At 47.2% G+C, this 19,806-nt stretch overlaps 1 protein-coding gene across 1 annotated transcript; it reads left to right on the top strand.

Moving 5' to 3' along the window:
- Nucleotides 1–16,674: 16,674 nt before the first annotated feature.
- LOC123086431 (bifunctional bis(5'-adenosyl)-triphosphatase/adenylylsulfatase FHIT) lies at nucleotides 16,675–19,692 on the top strand. Its single transcript, XM_044508201.1, has 4 exons — nucleotides 16,675–17,007; nucleotides 18,639–18,785; nucleotides 19,125–19,223; nucleotides 19,318–19,692. The coding sequence occupies exons 1-4, from the start codon at nucleotides 16,891–16,893 to the stop codon at nucleotides 19,432–19,434; spliced, it is 480 nt and encodes a 159-aa protein (XP_044364136.1). The 5' UTR covers nucleotides 16,675–16,890; the 3' UTR covers nucleotides 19,435–19,692.
- The last annotated feature ends 114 nt before the right edge of the window (nucleotides 19,693–19,806 follow it).

Below are 19,806 nucleotides of genomic sequence, written 5' to 3'. Positions count from 1 at the left end.
TCTGTCCCGCACTCCGTCCCGCCCGCGGTCACCGCCCCGGCCACGCCCGATGCGTGCTCGCCGCGCATGCACGCTCCCCTCTTCCCCCTTCCCGCCCCCCTGTCCGCCTTGGCCGGCGCTCTCCTCCGCCCCGACCGGTGCCCGGGGCCAACCGGGGGATCACCCGCGCCCACCTCCCCTGCTCTTGCGCTCGTCGCCCGGGGCCGTGCCTCGCGCGCCCGCCTCTGGCTGCCACCGCCACCGCGCCTCGCCCGTCCGCCTACACCGCGTTGTCGCTCGCCGGCACACGCGCGCCCATGGCTCCGGTCCCCGCCGAGCCCAGCCCCGCCTGCTTCCCGCCGTGGCCGCCGGCCAACTCCCGGTTCTGCCGGAGCAGTCGGGCCTCTAGCCCCCCCCCCCCGCTGCGTGGCCTCCCCACATGCGCCACCCGCTTCCCCCCGGCCTCCCGTACGGCCTGCTGACCCTGGCCGCCGGCGCCTCGCCGGGTCACGGACTCGCCCCCCCCCCACGCCCGAGCGAACTACGCTCCGTTGGGTCAGCCCCGACGGCGCCCGCGCCCGATAACCCCCGTCGCCCTGCCGGGCTATGCCCGCACCCCGTACCCAGCACCCGCTAGGCCCTCTGGGGCCAATGACATGGGGGCCCCAGCCCCAGAACGATTATAAAAAAAGAGTTAAATAAAAAAAATATAATAATAAAAATAAATAAAAATTAATTAATTAAGGAATTAATTAACTTAATTAATTTTGATTAATTAAACTAATTAAATAGCTAAACTAATTAAACTGTTAGATAACTAATTAATTAGTATGAAAGTGGGGTCCACACCCCTAATTAATACTAATTAGGTTAATGAAATGTTTAATTAAATGTGTCACTAACCAGTGGGACCCACTGGTCAGGTTGACTAAGTCAACTCTGTTGACTGCTGATGTCAGCATGACATCATGCTGATGTCATTAATCTATTTTTCGAGTTAATTTAAATAATTAAATAAATCCCAGAAATTAATAAAATCTGTAGAAAATCATATCTTTTAATCCGTAACTTGGATTAAAATATTTTCAACATGAAAGTTGCTCAGAACGACGAGACGAATCCGGATACGCATCTCGTTCGTCCGCTACACATCCCTAGCATAGTAAACACGCAACTTCCCCCTTTGCTTCATCTGTCTGAAAACGCAAAACACCGGGGATACTTTTCCGGATGTTTCCCCCCTTGTCGGTACCACCTACTACTGCGTTAGGTCACCTCTAGCACCGCGTATTGCCATGCTACGCTTTGTGATACTTTGATTGCTTTGTTATTTATTATGTTCCCCCTCCGTTACTTCTTTCCGGTAGACCCCGAGGCTGCCGACGACCCCCCAGTTCGACTACGGTGTTGACGACCCTTACTTCTTGCCAGAGCAACCAGGCAAGCCCCCCCCCCTTGATCACCAGATATCGCCTATTCTCCTCTATATTGCTTGCATTAGAGTAGTGTAGCATGTTACTGCTTTCGTTAATCCTATTCTGATGCATAGCCTGTCATTGTTGCTACATCATTGATACCTTACCCGCAATCCTAAATGCTTAGTATAGGATGCTAGTTTATCATCATTGGCCCTACATTCTTGTCAGTCTGCCTTGCTATACTATTGGGCCGTGATCCCTCGGGAGGTGATCACGGGTATATACTATACATACATACATACTATACAGATGGTGACTAAAGTCGGGTCAGCTCGATGAGTACCCGCAAGTGATTCTGATGAGGGGGCTGAAAGGACAGGTGGCTCCATCCCGGTAGAGGTGGGCCTGGGTTCCCGACGGCCCTCGACTGTTACTTTGTGGTGGAGCGACAGGGCAGGTTGAGACCACCTAGGAGACAGGTGGGCCTGGCCCTGGTCGGCATTCGCGGATACTTAACACGCTTAACGAGATCTTGGTATTTGATCTGAGTCTGGCCATTTGGTCTATACGCACTAACCATCTACGCAGGAGTAGTTATGGGTATCCCGACATCGTGGTATCAGCCGAAGCACTTCGTGACGTCAGCGACTGAGCGGCGCGCCAGATTGGAACGTAAGCCTGCTCTTGTATTAAGGGGGCTAGTTCTGCTTCCGGCCGCCCACGCAACGTGCAGGTGTGCTAAGGGCGATGGGCCCAGACCCCTGTGCGCTTAGGTTTAGACCGGCGTGCTGACCTCTCTGTTGAGCCTAGGTGGGGCTGCGACGTGTTGATCTTCCGTGGCCGGGCATGACCCAGGAAAGTGTGTCCGGCCAAATGAGATCGAGCGTGTTGGGTTATGTGGTGCACCCCTGCAGGGAAGTTAATCTATTCGAATAGCCGTGATCTTCGGTAACAGGACGACTTGGAGTTGTACCTTGACCTTATGACAACTAGAACCGGATACTTAATAAAACACACCCTTCCAAGTTCCACAGACAACTCGGTGATCGCTTTTCCACAGGGCGACGAGGGGAGGATCGCCGGGTAGGATTATGCTTTGCGATGCTACTAGAGATGCTACCTGGAGATGCTACTTGGAGATGCTACTTGGAGATGCTACTTGGAGGACTTCAATCTACTCTCTTCTACATGCTGCAAGACGGAGGCTGCCAGAAGCGTAGTCTTCGATAGGACTAGCTATCCCCCTCTTATTCTGGCATTCTGCAGTTCAGTCCACTGATTTGGCCTCCTTACACATATACCCATGCATATGTGGTGTAGCTCCTTGCTTGCGAGTACTTTGGATGAGTACTCACGGTTGCTTTCTCCCCCCTTTTTCCCCCTTTCCTTTCTTTCTGGTTGTCGCAACCAGACGTTGGAGCCCAGGATCCAGACGCCACCTTCGTCGACGACGACTACTACTCTGGAGGTGCCTACTACTACGTGCAGCCCGCTGACGACGACCAAGATTAGTTAGGAGGATCCCAGGCAGGAGGCCTGCGCCTCTTTCGATCTGTATCCCAGTTTGTGCTAGCCATCTTATGGCAACTTGTTTAACTTATGTCTGTACTCACATATTGTTGCTTCCGTTGACTCGTCTATGATCGAGCACTTGTATTCGAGCCCTCGAGGCCCCTGGCTTGTATTATGATGCTTGTATGACTTATTTATGTTTTAGAGTTGTGTTGTGATATCTTCCCGTGAGTCCCTGATCTTGATCGTACACATTTGCGTGCATGATTAGTGTACGATTGAATCGGGGGCATCACAAGTTGGTATCAGAGCCGACTGCCTGTAGGAATCCCCCTTTCCAACTCCTTGGCCGAAGTCGAGTCTAGACATTGCAAAACTTTTACTAACATGGTTGTGTGCCTCACGGGCCCACGTCGCCATTTGGGTGGTACTAGGATCTTTTACTCCTCGACCTTTACTCTGGGACTCTGCACTCTCTTCTACTCGGGTTAAACGATTTTACTAACTCTAACTCTAGGTTCTCGCAACTACTTCCACCCGGAGAACCCCTTATTACAGGTGATCGCCAGCTGCACCAGAAGATTTCGGAGATACTCTTCCATATTCTCTCGAGACTTTGTGCCCACCGCTTTTGTTATTCCCGACCATCGATAACCCATATGGATAACTACATACACTTGTTGTCCATAGCTTCACTTCCAATTGTTCTTGTTATTACAAGATACCCTGAGATACTTCGAATATTTCGAAAATACTTTGTGCCTACTGCCTTGCAGTTACTAGCCCCATAACTACCCCTACGGGTAATTTCTCGCACTTACCAAGTATCAGCTCATCCCCAGTTGTTCTGGTGTTTCACAAAAGTCTTCGAAATGCTGTTCGATCCTCCAAAAAAAATCCTTAGCAGCTTATTGCTCTACAAATACTTGTCTGCTTACATTATGGATGTTCCCATATCACTAGCAATATTCACTAGTATCTTTTGACACCGTCATTTTGATCCTATTGCTTCAACATGTGTGCGAATGCATGCAATCATCGATCAACCTTTCTAAATTATCTTTTCGGCTCAGACGTCATTTTGAACATGAGCTGGTTCTCGAACAAACTATTTGTCGTGAATTGTGCCTCTGGTCTATCCAACTGATCCATCCTTGATCAGAGCGTCTGCTTCTGATCCTTTGTTTTGGAAATCATAATTCCTTTGTTATCTAAGCATCGAATTATTCAGATGTTCTCTAATATGATGCCCGTGCATTCTTTCTTCCTCTGATTGAGTACCGATACTCACACCAGCTCCATTGTGGATCGCCTGATCCATTGTTGGATTTCACCCGACACCGTCCTTCATATTCAAATAACCTTGTGAGTCTTTCCACGGATATATAAAGCCTTGGGTAAATTGTATCCTCTGTTTTCTCAACCATGCTCTGTTTTCGAGCTGGTGGTATTTACTATTGAAGCTTGTGGTATATGTTTCCACGATACCCTGACGGGTTGAACCTATGCCTTCCTTAATATGTGTGAACTCGGAAGTTTTCACGAGTCATACTCATCTGGTATTTCGCCAGATAAAATTTCAACACTGCAACTTCATCGAACGCGAGAAGTGAATGAAAGGTTATGCATTGGAGAAGTGGGAGTCGACCTTGAACCTTGCGTTCATGCCCATGGACACGATGTATAACTTATCATGGAAGCTGCTCGTAAGAATAATTACTCCCTTGTTATGAGTTCATTTGGTATCCATGGTTTGATCATTTATGATTGTGGTTCCGACCATAATTTCTTCCTTTGATTCCATTTCCCAGACAAGTTAAAGTGCTTGTCTTCTATAGATCAATACACCCCACTTCAACCTTTAACTTGATATGCCTTTGAGTATTATCCACCTGGTATCTCGAGGATATCATGTCATTGCACTACATCTTATGAATTTGTGATGGAGTAATACCTTTCCCTGTCATAGTCACTCCACAAGTTTTGGGTTGTCGTCAACCGAGAACACTGAATAGTGGATCAAGTCCGCACTGCGATTTGACAACTCTTAGTAATCTTCATTGCTTACGAGTTTGCACTCGATCATGTCATTCCCAACGGATTGACTACATCATCATCGTCAGGCTGACTGCTTGACCATTCTACCTATGTCCTTCATCCTCGGGACACAATCCCGACAGTGCTCTAAGCTTACATCAAACTTTCCGCATCATATTGTTTGTCTTGAGAGACAACTCTTAATTCTGAGATGGCATCTTTTCTATGGTTATAGTAACCTTTTACTTCATCATTCCCTTGATGTGATGTCGTCGCCAATCGATTGCATCTTCTTGAAACCTCTCGATAAATGTTTCATGATCATCATCAACATCCTGAGCTCTTCAAGGATATCGATCGAATTCTTGTTGAGAAATACCATCCTTGCCCCTCGATGATTGTGTTATCATCGGCAACATTCTTGTTTTCCCTTCAACACAAACTTGTTCGTGTTTTGTGTTGTACCTTGAGATCCTTGCTATCCAACTTATGTTATGTTCTACCATGGAGTATTGCTATCTTTTATGTCAAGAATGTCATGGGAAATTCACCACCCTTAAGAATTCTTGATACAAGTGATACTTATTAACATCACCATTCTTTCTCGGGTCCTCGTGTTGATTCCAACCGGGGTACCAACAAGTGAGCGGTGCTGTTTGGATTCTGCCCTGCTAGCAACCATATTGCTTTGGAGTTAATGGTCGGCCATTCATTCTTTGACTATTAATTATTGAATCACCATTCTGACATTGGTCGTGCAACCCAACCCATATTTCGGGCGCACCTTCAACCAATGTTTAATTGTGCATGTTTTCCTCGAGCATACATCATTTTACCATTTGATCTGACAAATGTTATCTCCTTGTTCACATAATTGTGGAAAGCCATCCGTTTGGAATTCTCGATGAATTGTCGCTGAGCCCATGAGCCACCTTCTCATCCCCTCCTTGGTTTAATGATGAACTATTGTTTCAAGAACCCGCTCCCATAGTTCATTTCCTGAGAATCTTGAAATGTCATTTCATCTATTTGTGTTGCACCTTTTCTTCTCGGACATCCTGAGTCTGAGGTATCATGACACCAATCGGATCTGAATCTCGGTCAGATATGATGGTTGGGACAACTTTCCAAGAGTTATGATGTTGGTCCTTTGATGACCTGGTAACATGATGTTATGCCTAGCACCCCCTCCCCCTGGGTGGAGGACCTATTGTTGTAGTATCCTTTTTAGCAAGGTTATCTATTCTTCCATGAGGAAATGGTAAGACTTATTCTATAAGTTGTTCCTAATGAATCCTTTGTGTATCCAGAGTCTGACCTTTTGCTTGAAACCATGTCAGTGCTATCTCGAAGCATGTCTATGGTACTCCGATTTTCAACAGGAACATTTGAAGCCCAATGCTAAATGTCTCCTGCTCAATTATCCAAATACCGCTGAATGGGTAATGTCATGAAATTTCTCTCCCCTTACCTAAAGAGTTTTCTACATTATATCCTGTCATGGATATCATGCTCCGCTTGTCCTTGGGAAGGATATACCCCTGAAATATGTGTGTATACACATTTTCCTCCCCATTGTTCTGATTAAACCTGGTAATCATATTTCCTTTCCATTGGTTTGCTTAACCCTTCTTGTAATCTATATTATATAAGCAGTAGTATTCTTCTGCTTATGTAAAACACCTCGGTGTACAACTCTGTCAGTGAGACCCTGTTTCTACTGTTGACGACTTTCCGCTAACCGCCGATGGACGAGAACTTTGCCTATTGGTCCACCTCGTTCAACGAGCAGGAAAATGGTTCTCTTCGTCCCTCGCCCTTGGTACCGATGTTGTTGCCGACATAACTGATAGGCTATCCTCTAACATGTCTTGCTTACATGATCGTGCGAGACATTACCGCCCTTTCTACTTTTAACCCACATGGTGGGCCCATAACCCACAGTTCCACAGGATCGAAACCTGACTCTCCTGTACACCCCGGGTTTCCAAAGTTATTCCTCGCGCTTGACTTCTTATGTAATTCACGAGCCACCTTTAGGTCTGATATTGGACACAATACTTATTCCCGTTGTTTTGACCCTTTCACGCCCTATAACAGGCATCGAACGATTGCCTGCCCGCTCGAAACTTCCTAGGTTACCCCCTTACTTTGTTCTCGATATTTTCTTAAGATTCAATTCGAGAGTTGCTTTCTGCCACCTCCCTCGTTGTTGTCGACCCGATAGCCAACCTTGCCGACGTCCGTTCTCCCAGCATGCCCACCCTTTATTCTTTCGTAAATACGATGGAGTTCCTAAAAAAAGAAAAAGAAAAGACACCGACTTCATCATGATGACCTGAAGTAGGGAAATGAAGACATCAATGTATTGGACCGGCCTCTTCGAAAAGAGCAAGCCAGGATGAGAAGACCCGCTAGATTCGTTACGAAACCTTCCCCCCTTACTCCCCTCTTAAATCTCGGGACGAGATTTCTTGTAGTGGAGGAGAATTGTAACGCCCGGATAATCATGCTACAGTAAAACTCTCCTAATGATGCCATGTCATCTGCGATTACTATTACTAATCTCGGATTAATTCGAAACCGCGTCAAATTCAAATTCAAATTAATGTCAAACGGCAAAAGTTTCAAAAATATTAAACAAAAATGTTCGGTGGGTGCCAAATATTGCAATGGAAATTATGGTGAATTAAACACATTTTTATAAAATGCATAAATACTTTAAATTGAATTTAAACAGAAAAGAAATAACAAAGAAAATACAAAAGGAAAAAGCAAAACAAAAAACAAAAAAAGGAAACCCCCCTGGGCCGTGGCCCAACTGGGCCAAACCCCCCAGGCCCAGCCGGCCGGCCCATCCCGCGCTCCTTAACCCCCCACTCCTCACCCGGTCCATCCACCGACACCCACACCCTCCTCGAAAATATCTCGACCCCTCCCCTCTCTCCCCCGATTGGATCGGGATCGAGAGGAGGAGGACCCCGACGCTGCGCCCCGTCGCCGTCCGTCGCCGCCAGGACCGCGCCGCCGCCCCACGCCAAGACGCCGCCACCTCGCCGTCCTTCCTCCACTCCGTCGCTCGTCCCCGTCGGCCTCCCCAAACTTCCCCGAGCCCGCTGCCCGTTCCCTACTCCCCCTTGTGAGCACCTCCCCTCCTCTCTGTCCCGCACTCCGTCCCGCCCGCGGTCACCGCCCCGGCCACGCCCGATGCATGCTCGCCGCGCATGCACGCTCCCCTCTTCCCCCTTCCCGCCCCCCTGTCCGCCTTGGCCGGCGCTCTCCTCCGCCCCGACCGGTGCCCGGGGCCAACCGGGGGATCACCCGCGCCCACCTCCCCTGCTCTTGCGCTCGTCGCCCGGGGCCATGCCTCACGCGCCCGCCTCTGGCTGCCACCGCCACCGTGCCTCGCCCGTCCGCCTACACCGCGTTGTCGCTCGCCGGCACACGCGCGCCCATGGCTTCGGTCCCCGCCGAGCCCAGCCCCGCCTGCTTCCCGCCGTGGCCAAGGCCAACTCCCGGTTCTGCCGGAGCAGTCGGGCCTCTAGCCCCCCCACCCCGCTGCGTGGCCTCCCCACATGCGCCACCCGCTTCCCCCGGCCTCCCGCATGGCCTGCTGACCCTGGCCGCCGTCGCCTCGCCGGGTCACGGCCTCGCCCCCCCACGCCCGAGCGAACTACGCTCCGTTGGGTCAGCCCCGACGGGCGCCCACGCCCGATAACCCCCGTCGCCCTGCCGGGCTACGCCCGCACCCCGTACCCAGCACCCGCTAGGCCCTCTGGGGCCAATGACATGGGGGCCCCAGCCCCAGAACGATTATAAAAAAAAAGAGTTAAATAAAAAAATATATAATAATAAAAATAAATAAATATTAATTAATTAATTAACTTAATTAATTTTGATTAATTAAACTAATTAAATAGCTAAACTAATTAAACTGTTAGATAACTAATTAATTAGTATGACAGTGGGGTCCACACCCCTAATTAATACTAATTAGGTTAATGAAAATGTTTAATTAAATGTGTCACTAACCAGTGGGACCCACTGGTCAGGTTGACTAAGTCAACTATGTTGACTGCTGATGTCAGCATGACATCATGCTGATGTCATTAATCTATTTTTCGAGTTAATTTAAATAATTAAATAAATCCCAGAAATTAATAAAATCTGTAGAAAATCATATCTTTTAATCCGTAACTTGGATTAAAATATTTTCAACATGAAAGTTGCTCAGAACGACGAGACGAATCCGGATACGCGTCCCGTTCGTCCGCCACACATCCCTAGCATAGAAAACACGCAACTTTCCCCCTTCGATTCATCTGTCTGAAAACACAAAACACCGGGGATACTTTTCCGGATGTTTCCCCCCTTCGTCGGTACCACCTACTACTGCGTTAGGTCACCTCTAGCACCGCGTATTGCCATGCTACGCTTTGTGATACTTTGATTGCTTTGTTATTTATTATGTTCCCCCTCCGTTACTTCTTTCCGGTAGACCCCGAGGCTGCCGACGACCCCCCAGTTCGACTACGGTGTTGACGACCCTTACTTCTTGCCAGAGCAACCAGGCAAGCCCCCCCCCCCCTTGATCACCAGATATCGCCTATTCTCCTCTATATTGCTTGCATTAGAGTAGTGTAGCATGTTACTGTTCGGTTACTCCTATTCTGTTGCATAGCCTGTCATTGTTGCTACAATCATTGATACCTTACCCGCAATCCTAAATGCTTAGTATAGGATGCTAGTTTATCATCATTGGCCCTACATTCTTGTCAGTCTGCCTCGCTATACTATTGGGCCGTGATCACTCGGGAGGTGATCACGGGTATATACTATACATACATACATACTATACAGATGGTGACTAAAGTCGGGTCAGCTCGATGAGTACCCGCAAGTGATTCTGATGAGGGGGCTGAAAGGACAGGTGGCTCCATCCCGGTAGAGGTGGGCCTGGGTTCCCGACGGCCCTCGACTGTTACTTTGTGGCGGAGCGACAGGGCAGGTTGAGACCACCTAGGAGACACGTGGGCCTGGCCCTGGTCGGCGTTCGCGGATACTTAACACGCTTAACGAGATCTTGGTATTTGATCTGAGTCTGGCCATTTGGTCTATACGCACTAACCATCTACGCGGGAGTAGTTATGGGTATCCCGACGTCGTGGTATCAGCCGAAGCACTTCATGACGTCAGCGACTGAGCGGGGCGCGCCGGATTGGAACGTAAGCCTGCTCTTGTATTAAGGGGGCTAGTTCTGCTTCCGGCCGCCCACGCAACGTGCATGTGTGCTAAGGGCGATGGGCCCAGACCCCTGTGCGCTTAGGTTTAGACCGGCGTGCTGACCTCTCTGTTGAGCCTAGGTGGGGCTGCGACGTGTTGATCTTCCACGGCCGGGCATGACCCAGGAAAGTGTGTCCGGCCAAATGGGATCGAGCGTGTTGGGTTATGTGGTGCACCCCTGCAGGGAAGTTAATCTATTCGAATAGCCGTGATCTTCGGTAACAGGATGACTTGGAGTTGTACCTTGACCTTATGACAACTAGAACCGGATACTTAATAAAACAGACCCTTCCAAGTTCCACAGACAACCCGGTGATCGCTTTTCCACAGGGCGACGAGGGGAGGATCGCCGGGTAGGATTATGCTTTGCGATGCTACTAGAGATGCTACCTGGAGATGCTACTTGGAGATGCTACTTGGAGATGCTACTTTGAGGACTTCAATCTACTCTCTTCTACATGCTGCAAGACGGAGGCTGCCAGAAGCGTAGTCTTCGATAGGACTAGCTATCCCCCTCTTATTCTGGCATTCTGCAGTTCAGTCCACTGATTTGGCCTCCTTACACATATACCCATGCATATGTAGTGTAGCTCCTTGCTTGCGAGTACTTTGGATGAGTACTCACGTTTGCTTTCTCCCCCCTTTTTCCCCCTTTCCTTTCTTTCTGGTTGTCGCAACCAGACGTTGGAGCCCAGGATCCAGACGCCACCTTCGTCGACGACGACTACTACTCTGGAGGTGCCTACTACTACGTGCAGCCCGCTGACGACGACCAGGAGTAGTTAGGAGGATCCCAGGCAGGAGGCCTGCGCCTCTTTCGATCTGTATCCCAGTTTGTGCTAGCCATCTTATGGCAACTTGTTTAACTTATGTCTGTACTCAGATATTGTTGCTTCCGCTGACTCGTCTATGATTGAGCACTTGTATTCGAGCCCTCAAGGCCCCTGGCTTGTATTATGATGCTTGTATGACTTATTTATGTTTTAGAGTTGTGTGATGATATCTTCCCGTGAGTCCCTGATCTTGATCGTACACATTTGCGTGCATGGTTAGTGTACGATTGAATCGGGGGCGTCACAATGCGTCTGAGGATCGAAGGTAATAGGGGACATGGGGAACACGATGTTTACCCAGGTTCGGGCCCTCTTAATGGAGGTAAAACCCTACGTCCTGCTTGATTGTATTTGATGAGTATAGGGGTTACAAGAGTTGATCTACCTCGAGATCGAAGTGGCTAAACCCTAGATGTCTAGCCTGTATGAACTCTGATAGCCTCTACGGACTAAACCCTACAGTTTATATACACACCAGAGGGGCCTAGGGTTGTATAGAGTCGGTTCGAGGAAGAAGGAAATTACATATCCGGACACCAAAGTTGCTATCCACGCATAAGAGAGTCCTACCCGGACATGGGGGAAAGCCTTTTGCTTTGTATCTTCACGGCCCATAAGTCTGACCCACATCCAGTAGTCCGGACACCCGAGGACCCCCTAATCCAGGACTCCCTCAGTAGCCCCCGAACTAGTCTTCAAATGACGACGCAGTATCTGGCTTACGTCTTCAGCTTTTGCAAGGCTGGTACTTCACCGTATACTGGGCAGACAATAGTTCGGCCATGGCTTCCTTGTTCCGTCTTTATGAATCCTTCCCTATCGCCTCGATTTCCACGCGCTGGGCGAATGCGAATGGTCCACCATTTTTTATTAAAAAGAAAACACCCGGCCATGCAGCGATGGTGCCTATATAAAGAGATTGAATCCTCAAAGTGCCATCCACATCACGCAGAAGAAACACCAAGATCAGCCACAAAAAAACTTCCAAACATGGCCAGCGCCCCAGGCTCTTCTTCGCGCCCCCATGGCCCTCAAGAGGGCGATTGGCAGAGCTGCTCAGTGCATCATCTTCAGCTGAGTCGGCTCCAGACGCAGGGATATCTTCCCCTCGCAGATCTAGTCTCTGTTCGAGCGGGATTGGCCTCAATAGGCAACGATGTGTTGGCTGAAAATTTCCCCAACCCCAATAGGGAGGAAAGAGTGTGCTTCGTTCCATTCCTTTTGCGGGGCTTAGGTTTTCCAATCCATCCCTTTCTCAGGGGTCTATTGGATTTTTACGGCATCCAGCTGCACAACCTCACCCCAGGTTCGATTCTGCACATCTCAGGTTTCGTTGCCCTCTGCGAGCTGTTCTTGGGCATTGAGGCCCATTCTAAACTGTGGAAAAAGTTTTGTGTCTTGTCCCCCGCCATCGAAGAGGCTCCATATTTGAAGTGGGCGGTGCCAAAGTATGGCGTATAGCTAGATCCGGATACCCCATTGGAACTCCCAAAGAGACATATCCACAGTGGTCTACAGAGTGGTTTTACATGGATGTCGTCCCACTGTCGGACTCAATTCGGCATGGCCTTCCCGAATTTTCCAGCGCTCCCTTGAAGAAGTGTCTCAACCGCGTCCCCGAAGTCCCAAGGATTTGGACAGCACGGAAATAAAAAGGTTGGTCGGCAAGGTTAGATTATTAGCCCATACCGGGCTCTCGATAATTGAGGTTATGCCCATTGCAATAAAAAGATGCCTCTAGCCCCTCCATTCCATAGTAACTCCCTTATGGTGCTACAACGGAGAAGATGATGCGTCTCGTTACAGACGCAAGGGTCCGGATACCCCAACCGAACTGGCCACGGTCCTGATCGATTTGTACAAGGGCAAAAAGGAAGATTTCCTTCGCTTAAACTACCGGGAAGGTTACTCCATGTACAACCCATTGAATGGGTAGGATTTTGATTACCTGTGTCGCTTTATTGCTATCACGACATGCTAATCCAGTTGTTTTTTGTTGTTACAAAACAGTCATGGAGGAAGATGATTGAGGACGTTCACTGTCCTGCCCCACAACCAGAGGATCACAATCGCGATGAAGACCCTAGTTTCTGCGAGGGTCCGGATATATACATAGAGTTCGATGATGGGGTATTTTATCAAGCGAGCCTTGATGACTCGAATGTGGCTATTACATCAGACTACCCCCATCCCTATCCTTTCTCCATCGTAAGTAAAAAAGAAATCCCCACTTGCGGCTTTATCCCTTATACTAAACCGTACTTTATAGGATCGGCACGCGGCAGGCCGCACCCCTTCGAGAGCGGCCCCTGCGCAGGGTAATCGTTCAAAACGAAAGGAGACCGGGAGCGCCGTAGAGGCCTCACAGTCTTCCAAGAGGTATGTCTGCTTGATACATGCCTGGGCACGAGTTTGGATCGCTAAAGTCCCTTTTTATTCTTGATTTAGGAGAAGCACACGGCAGACTGTGGGAAAATGCCCTGCTAGCTAAATGTCAGCCAATCCAGCGCCGGACTCATCAACTAGGATGAGGGCCGATGCAATGTCGGTTCCACGGCCTCATGAGGATTCGAATGACGTATCCGTCACGAATTCCGAGGTGGAGGGCATAATGAATCACCTTCAACTAAAAGAGGCCATGCGCGCTCTAGCCTTTTCCGAGCAGGAATTTACCGCATTTAGTTCCGTGGACGCATATATCCGGGCCGCTCGAGACGGACTTGCCGGAGTCACTCAGCTGTTCTAAAAGGATATACAGGTAAAAGTTTGTGCAATTTTGATAGCCATATGCTAGTAGCCCCCGAGACTTGAAGCGCTGAAGCAAACCGATTTAAGGATCGATATGACCTGCAGGTTCTCAAAGAGAAGAATACTACGCTATCCCTGGAGCTGAAGACAAACCAGATGCAGCTGAATGCCGTCACCGCCGAACTGGCAGAAATGAAAAAGGTCGCAATGAGCACGTCCAAGAAGAAAAAACATGAGGAGGAAAAAGATGAACAATCCGAAGAGATAGAGAGCTTAAAGGCTCAGTTATCGGCCGCTCAAAAAGAAAATGAGAAGTAGAAGGGCGGCATGTTCGGTATGACTTTTAAAACCACCATAGGGGCTCATGTTTAGTCCACAATTCGAAATGTCATGAGCACCCCTGACCCACGATTGAAGCCGGAGCGTGAAGAATCTCTGAGGTCACTAGTTCAAGATCAGGAGGGTCCTGGTGACTTTCGGGATTAATCCTGATCCTATGTTCGGAGGACATGAAGTCTCTCCCCGAGGATGGGTATCCAGCTCGCAGGGCTCGGAAATCCGAACATAGCTGGTTCTTAACTTAGGAGAAGAAGCATTATTGGCTTGTTCCTCAACAACCGCTACCAGATGGGTGATCAGTGGGTTTTTGATCTCCCTCTGATCGGGTTTAAGCCCAAGCCGATCATAGTCTATTGCGACCCCTAGGGCGGCGATGCGATCTAGCAGTTCGTTCAAGGATGAGACATCTCCCAGGTCCATCTTTTCGGAGTGTTCAAGGCCTATGCGGAGATGATGTTTGGCGGTTGTGGGGGCCGCCATTGGCTTAACGACCGAGCGAGCGCCCATGGTAAAACCATCGAGCTGGAGGACATGTCTTGGAGTTAGGGTCCTTCCAGAAGTAATGTCATCATTAATGACAAGGCGAGCCATCGATCCTTATATCGACAACACAAAGGAACTCTCGATGAAAGCACCAATGTCGGTGTCAAAACCGGACGATCTCGGGTAGGGGGTCCCAAACTATGCGTCTGAGGATCGAAGGTAATAGGGGACAGGGGGAACACGATGTTTACCCAGGTTCAGGCCCTCTTAATGGAGGTAAAACCCTACGTCCTGCTTGATTGTATTTGATGAGTATAGGGGTTACAAGAGTTGATCTACCTCGAGATCGAAGTGGCTAAACCCTAGATGTCTAGCCTGTATGAATTCTGATAGCCTCTACAGACTAAACCCTCCAGTTTATATACACACAGGAGGGGCCTAGGGTTGTACAGAGTCGGTTCGAGGAAGAAGGAAATTACATATCCGGACACCGATCTTGCTATCCATGCATAAGAGAGTCCTACCCAGACACGGGGGAAAGCCTTCTGCTTTGTATCTTCACGGCCCATCAGTCCGACCCACATCCAGTAGTCTGGACGAGGACCCCCTAATCCAGGACTCCCTCATCGGGCAAGATCAAGAATTTTTGTGGAGGTTGGCGAGAAACTCAATTCTGACAAAAGATGTCCGAGCCCATAGAAACATGTCAGAAATTAGTGTTTGCCCTATATGTAAGGCAGCTGAGCACAACTGGAGGCCCACCTTAATTGATTGTATTATGTCTAAGTGCATTTGGTCACTGCTTGATGATGACCTAGTTGATGTCATGTTATCATGCAGATGTCTGGATGCTAGGATCTGGCTCTTGCAAATGAAAGATTCAATGAAGGAAATTGAGTTCATTACTCTACTGGTTATGCTCTGCTCAGTGTGGTGGGTACGAAGGAAGGCTATTCACGAACATATCTTTTAGTCCCCGATGGCCACTATAACTTCTGTTCAGAATTTTTTTAATCACCTGTCCCTGATTCCGAAGAAGGCAAAAGTGGGACCTACAGTGACGAACAGGGGGAAGAGAACGTGGACACCACCTACATTGGGCTATCGCAAGCTCCATGTAGATGCAGCAGTTCATCTGTGCGATGCAAAGGAAGCACCGACAACTATTTGTTGCGACCATGAAGGGAGATTCATGGGTTTGGTAATGCAAGATATGGCATGGAGGTTTCTTAACGATTATCATCTTGGTGCAAGTTTAATGTATTCTCCCACTTAGAGGGTAAACAATCCATGATCAGTGAGGCCAACCCTAAACTAATTTGTTAAGATCATCCTTGAGAAAATAAAACTAACACACTTGTCTGTTTAAGCACTCGATGCTGACTCATAGACTTTGACTCAAGACTCCACATTCTTTATTAGTGCTAACCACCTTTACTAAACCATCATACATCAGCTTAACTAAATATTATAAATACATCAGAAAACTGCACGTATACATCAACTATCTTCATGAGGGGCAAAAACGTCTTTTCATGTCTCACTTGATGATGTTAGTGGGCAAAACAAAGGGTGTCAAATAAGGAACAAATGAAGATGTAGTGTCATAAAGGGAAGAATAGTATTTTTCGGGTCAAATAGGGAAGCAAATTTAAGAAAGGACCAAATAAGGAATTCTCTCTTAATAAATACTCCATCCATTCGTTTGTGTAAGGTGTATTATTTTTAACACGATGACCAAGGCCAGAATTATAGACATGTTAAGACAAAATTACCCTTGGCAAGTAAATTAGTTAGTCGAGGAAAGTATGAGATACATGCAATCGACAGAGAGATATTTTTCTTCTTTTGCTATCAGGAGAGAGATATTTTCCTTTTTTCTAAAGGCTAACAAGGAAATTATGAAGACTTAGAAGAAATGCACCTTATATTTTGAAATTTTATCAAAAAACAAATACACCTTATATAAAGGAATGGAGGGAGTCTTATATAAAGGAATGGAGGTAGTAAGAGACAATGCATCTAAAAAAACTCCCTCCCTCAAAAAAAAAAAAAACTCGCTGTTCTAAAAAAACAAAAGAAATAAAACTCGCTGTTCTTGCTCTCGGCCGGCTGTACTGCTGCTGCTCCTTGCGCTCTCCGCCCTCTACGGTCTTCCAAATCGCCCCGCCGCCGCGGCCTCCTTGCTGCCTGCGTCCGCTTCCCAGCTCCGTCTCCTACTCGTCTTCCCCGCTCCCACCTCCGAGCTGCCCTCGAGGATGGAGGAGCCGCCGCCGCAGTACAAGTTCGGGCCGTACAAGATCGACGCGAGGGAGGTCCTCCACGCCACGCCCCTCTCCTACGCCATGGTCAACCTCCGCCCCCTCCTCCCTGGTAGTCTCGACGCCTTCTTCTCACCTTCCCCTTGCCTGGCCTCTAGGGTTTTGTTTGCTGTAACTATTTAATGCCAGTCTGCCGCTCCCGATTTAGCATCACGCATATCTCGATGAATCGCACGTGAGCATGTGACACATGCTTAGAAAAATTAGCCCGCCCTTGCGAATGCGGCTAATGACACATTTTAAGATTTTTTGTGTAGACCAGATGATAGATGAGAAATTCACTCTTCAGAGTTCAGACCACCATGTAAATAACTTTAACACACTGGATCGTCTTAGATTTTTTTTTTTTTAGAAAAGGAGGATGACCCCGGCCTCTGCATCTGGGAGATGCATACGGCCACTTTATTGATTATTCTCAGGACCTTACAAAGTATTACAACAATGAGTCTGAATCCACCATCTTGGCAACACATGCCGCTACTTCTATCCAAAATGATGAAGGGGTGCTAGCTGGATCGTCTTAGATAGATTAGATCCCAATTTCGTTTATTTCGGGGAGTTATGCCCAGCTTCGAGAATGGAGATCTTCTGCAGTTATTTAGCATCAACGTTAACCTGGGAAAAACAAGTAGTGGCACGGGGTTTCATTCTGTATTTTTGGGCACATGGATCCCCTTTTCCGAAGCCTAAACATTTGACTAAGTACTCTGCAGTCAAGCTTTTTTCTTTGCTTAAGAGGATGCTATGCATCCCTCTCACGGTGCCTTGTTTTGTTTTATCGGCTCAGGGTTCCTAGTCCTCAATCTCAGGATCCTGCAATGCATGCTTTCCTTTATAGTTCTTAGTTACCCATTCGTGCCTTCCTATGTAGTTCTTACCGTTTAAGTTATCTGTTTGGACAATTGCAAATCCATTCCATTCAATCACATTTGACTCTTACGTACAAGTCACCATGTTCATGAATGGTGGATTTGTTTCTGTTACCATTTTGTACAACAGCTATTTGTATTTTTAGATTTGTATCTTTTGTACTTCTGGCTGCTATTTTGTATTTATCTATGTCAATCTTACTCTGCAGGTCATATCCTTTGATTTGGCAAAGACATTTCTGAGATTTAGAGTTATGAGAGTGCTAATGAGGACATGCCTGGATGGGGTCTCCTGGTTTTGTCATACTATCGATTACTTTGATTCACTTGCTTGTTTATGCCTGCTAAATCTCATGGATACAGTCCAAACACTTCTAACAAAAAAGGATGACTGATTTTTGTTATTAATTGGAGAATATATTGCTGCATATTTTCATAGTCTTTTGCATTGATATATAAATAAAATCGAGATATCAAGGATGTCGATACTAGAATCTGGTTTCATGTATGTGAGTGGCTTATAAAAAACGGTTGAAACATCCGTCATTAATTCTTTAAAAGTAGTAATATTAAATGTCATGTCATCCCAACCAATTGATCTTCATCTTCTTATGAAAATATAATCGAGTTGTATGCAGCAGTTAGTTCCAGGTATATAACTTTTACTTGAGGTAATACCCCATTGTTTTTTTGGTCCTGCCGTTCAGCTGTTCACAACATTTATCATTTGGAGTTTAGCATCTATTACGCTTTAAAGTTTCATATGACGAGAACACATGTTTTATCGTATATACCATTTTACCTTGACAATACACACATGTCCTCGTGTGCCCCAAACGCGAGGTGAAACGATTTGCTGATCTAAGTTCTGATGAGACTAGTGATTTGTGGGTAACTGCAAAAGAAGTTGGTGCAAAGCTCGAGCAGTACCACGAAGCTTCTTCCATCACATTCGCAATTCAGGTAAAGTCTATATCTATGTGGTGAATAGCTCAGCGTCCAAATTTTATGTAGTTTGCTTCTACTCCATCCGTTCACAAATATAAGACGTTTTGATAGTTCAATTTGAACTACCAAAACGTCTTATATTTAGGAACAGAGGTAGTACAATTTAAAGGGGTTCACCTTATTGATTTTCCTGTTGTGGTACACAACAAAATAGAATGTGTTAGCTGTGGAACAAGTTACATTTGATTACTGTGGTTTTGCCTTTGGTTACTTTGTTCACCTTTGCCTTACAAAGTCACAATAATCAATGGCGGAAGGAGCAGCTGCTGAATTATAGCTATTTGTACTTATCAGGATGGTCCTCAGGCTGGCCAAACAGTTGCCCATGTCCACATCCACGTCATCCCCAGGAAGAAAGGAGATTTTGAGAAAAACGATGAAATATATGATGCGGTAAAATGACCTTGGTGTTCCGTTGATATTATCTGATCCAGTTTTCTTTTCTGGTTGATTCTGACATAAGGCTTGTCATTTTGCCTTGTAACAGATTGACGTGAAAGAGAAGGAAATGAAGGAGAAGCTTGACCTGGACGTTGAAAGAAAAGATAGAAGCATGGAAGAAATGGCTCATGAGGCCACCGAGTACCGCGCTCTTTTCTCCTAGCCAGATAAATGTATTTCTGATGAACTCTCTAATTTTCATCCGTTGCCACTCTTGCCTAAAATAAGCCTTGCGACTGCTTGTCCTTGATTGCGCGGTGTGGTTCTTATTCTCCACGGACCTGGTAGCGTCCAGTCCAAATCTGATGTGGAGGTATCGCTTTGTCGTAAGAATATATCGCACATCTGATGTAGTGGTGTCGGGAGATCACTTGTTCGTCGTAAGAATATATCGCACTGGCCATTCTCCCTTGCGTGCCAATCGAATTTATTTCCCCAATGATTTTCGTTTTGGAGAATAAAGGGAAGGAAAAGATTTGATTTTTGATTGGAAAAAGCAGAGGGAGGCTTGAGTGCTAGCCAGAGCTTACTGGCA

This window comes from Triticum aestivum, chromosome 4A (assembly GCF_018294505.1).
Source record: "Triticum aestivum cultivar Chinese Spring chromosome 4A, IWGSC CS RefSeq v2.1, whole genome shotgun sequence".
Lineage (NCBI taxonomy): Eukaryota > Viridiplantae > Streptophyta > Magnoliopsida > Poales > Poaceae > Triticum > Triticum aestivum.
The sequence above is the reverse complement of the archived record's forward strand: the minus strand, read 5'-3'. Positions and strand labels throughout refer to the sequence as shown.

Coding starts and splice junctions, on each gene's coding strand:
- LOC123086431 (XM_044508201.1), top strand. CDS start 16,891: ATGGAGGAGCCGCCGCCGCAGTACAAGTTCGGGCCGTACAAGATCGAC. Junction 18,786..19,124: donor CCATCACATTCGCAATTCAG/GTAAAGTCTATA, acceptor TGTACTTATCAG/GATGGTCCTCAGGCTGGCCA. Junction 19,224..19,317: donor ACGATGAAATATATGATGCG/GTAAAATGACCT, acceptor GCCTTGTAACAG/ATTGACGTGAAAGAGAAGGA.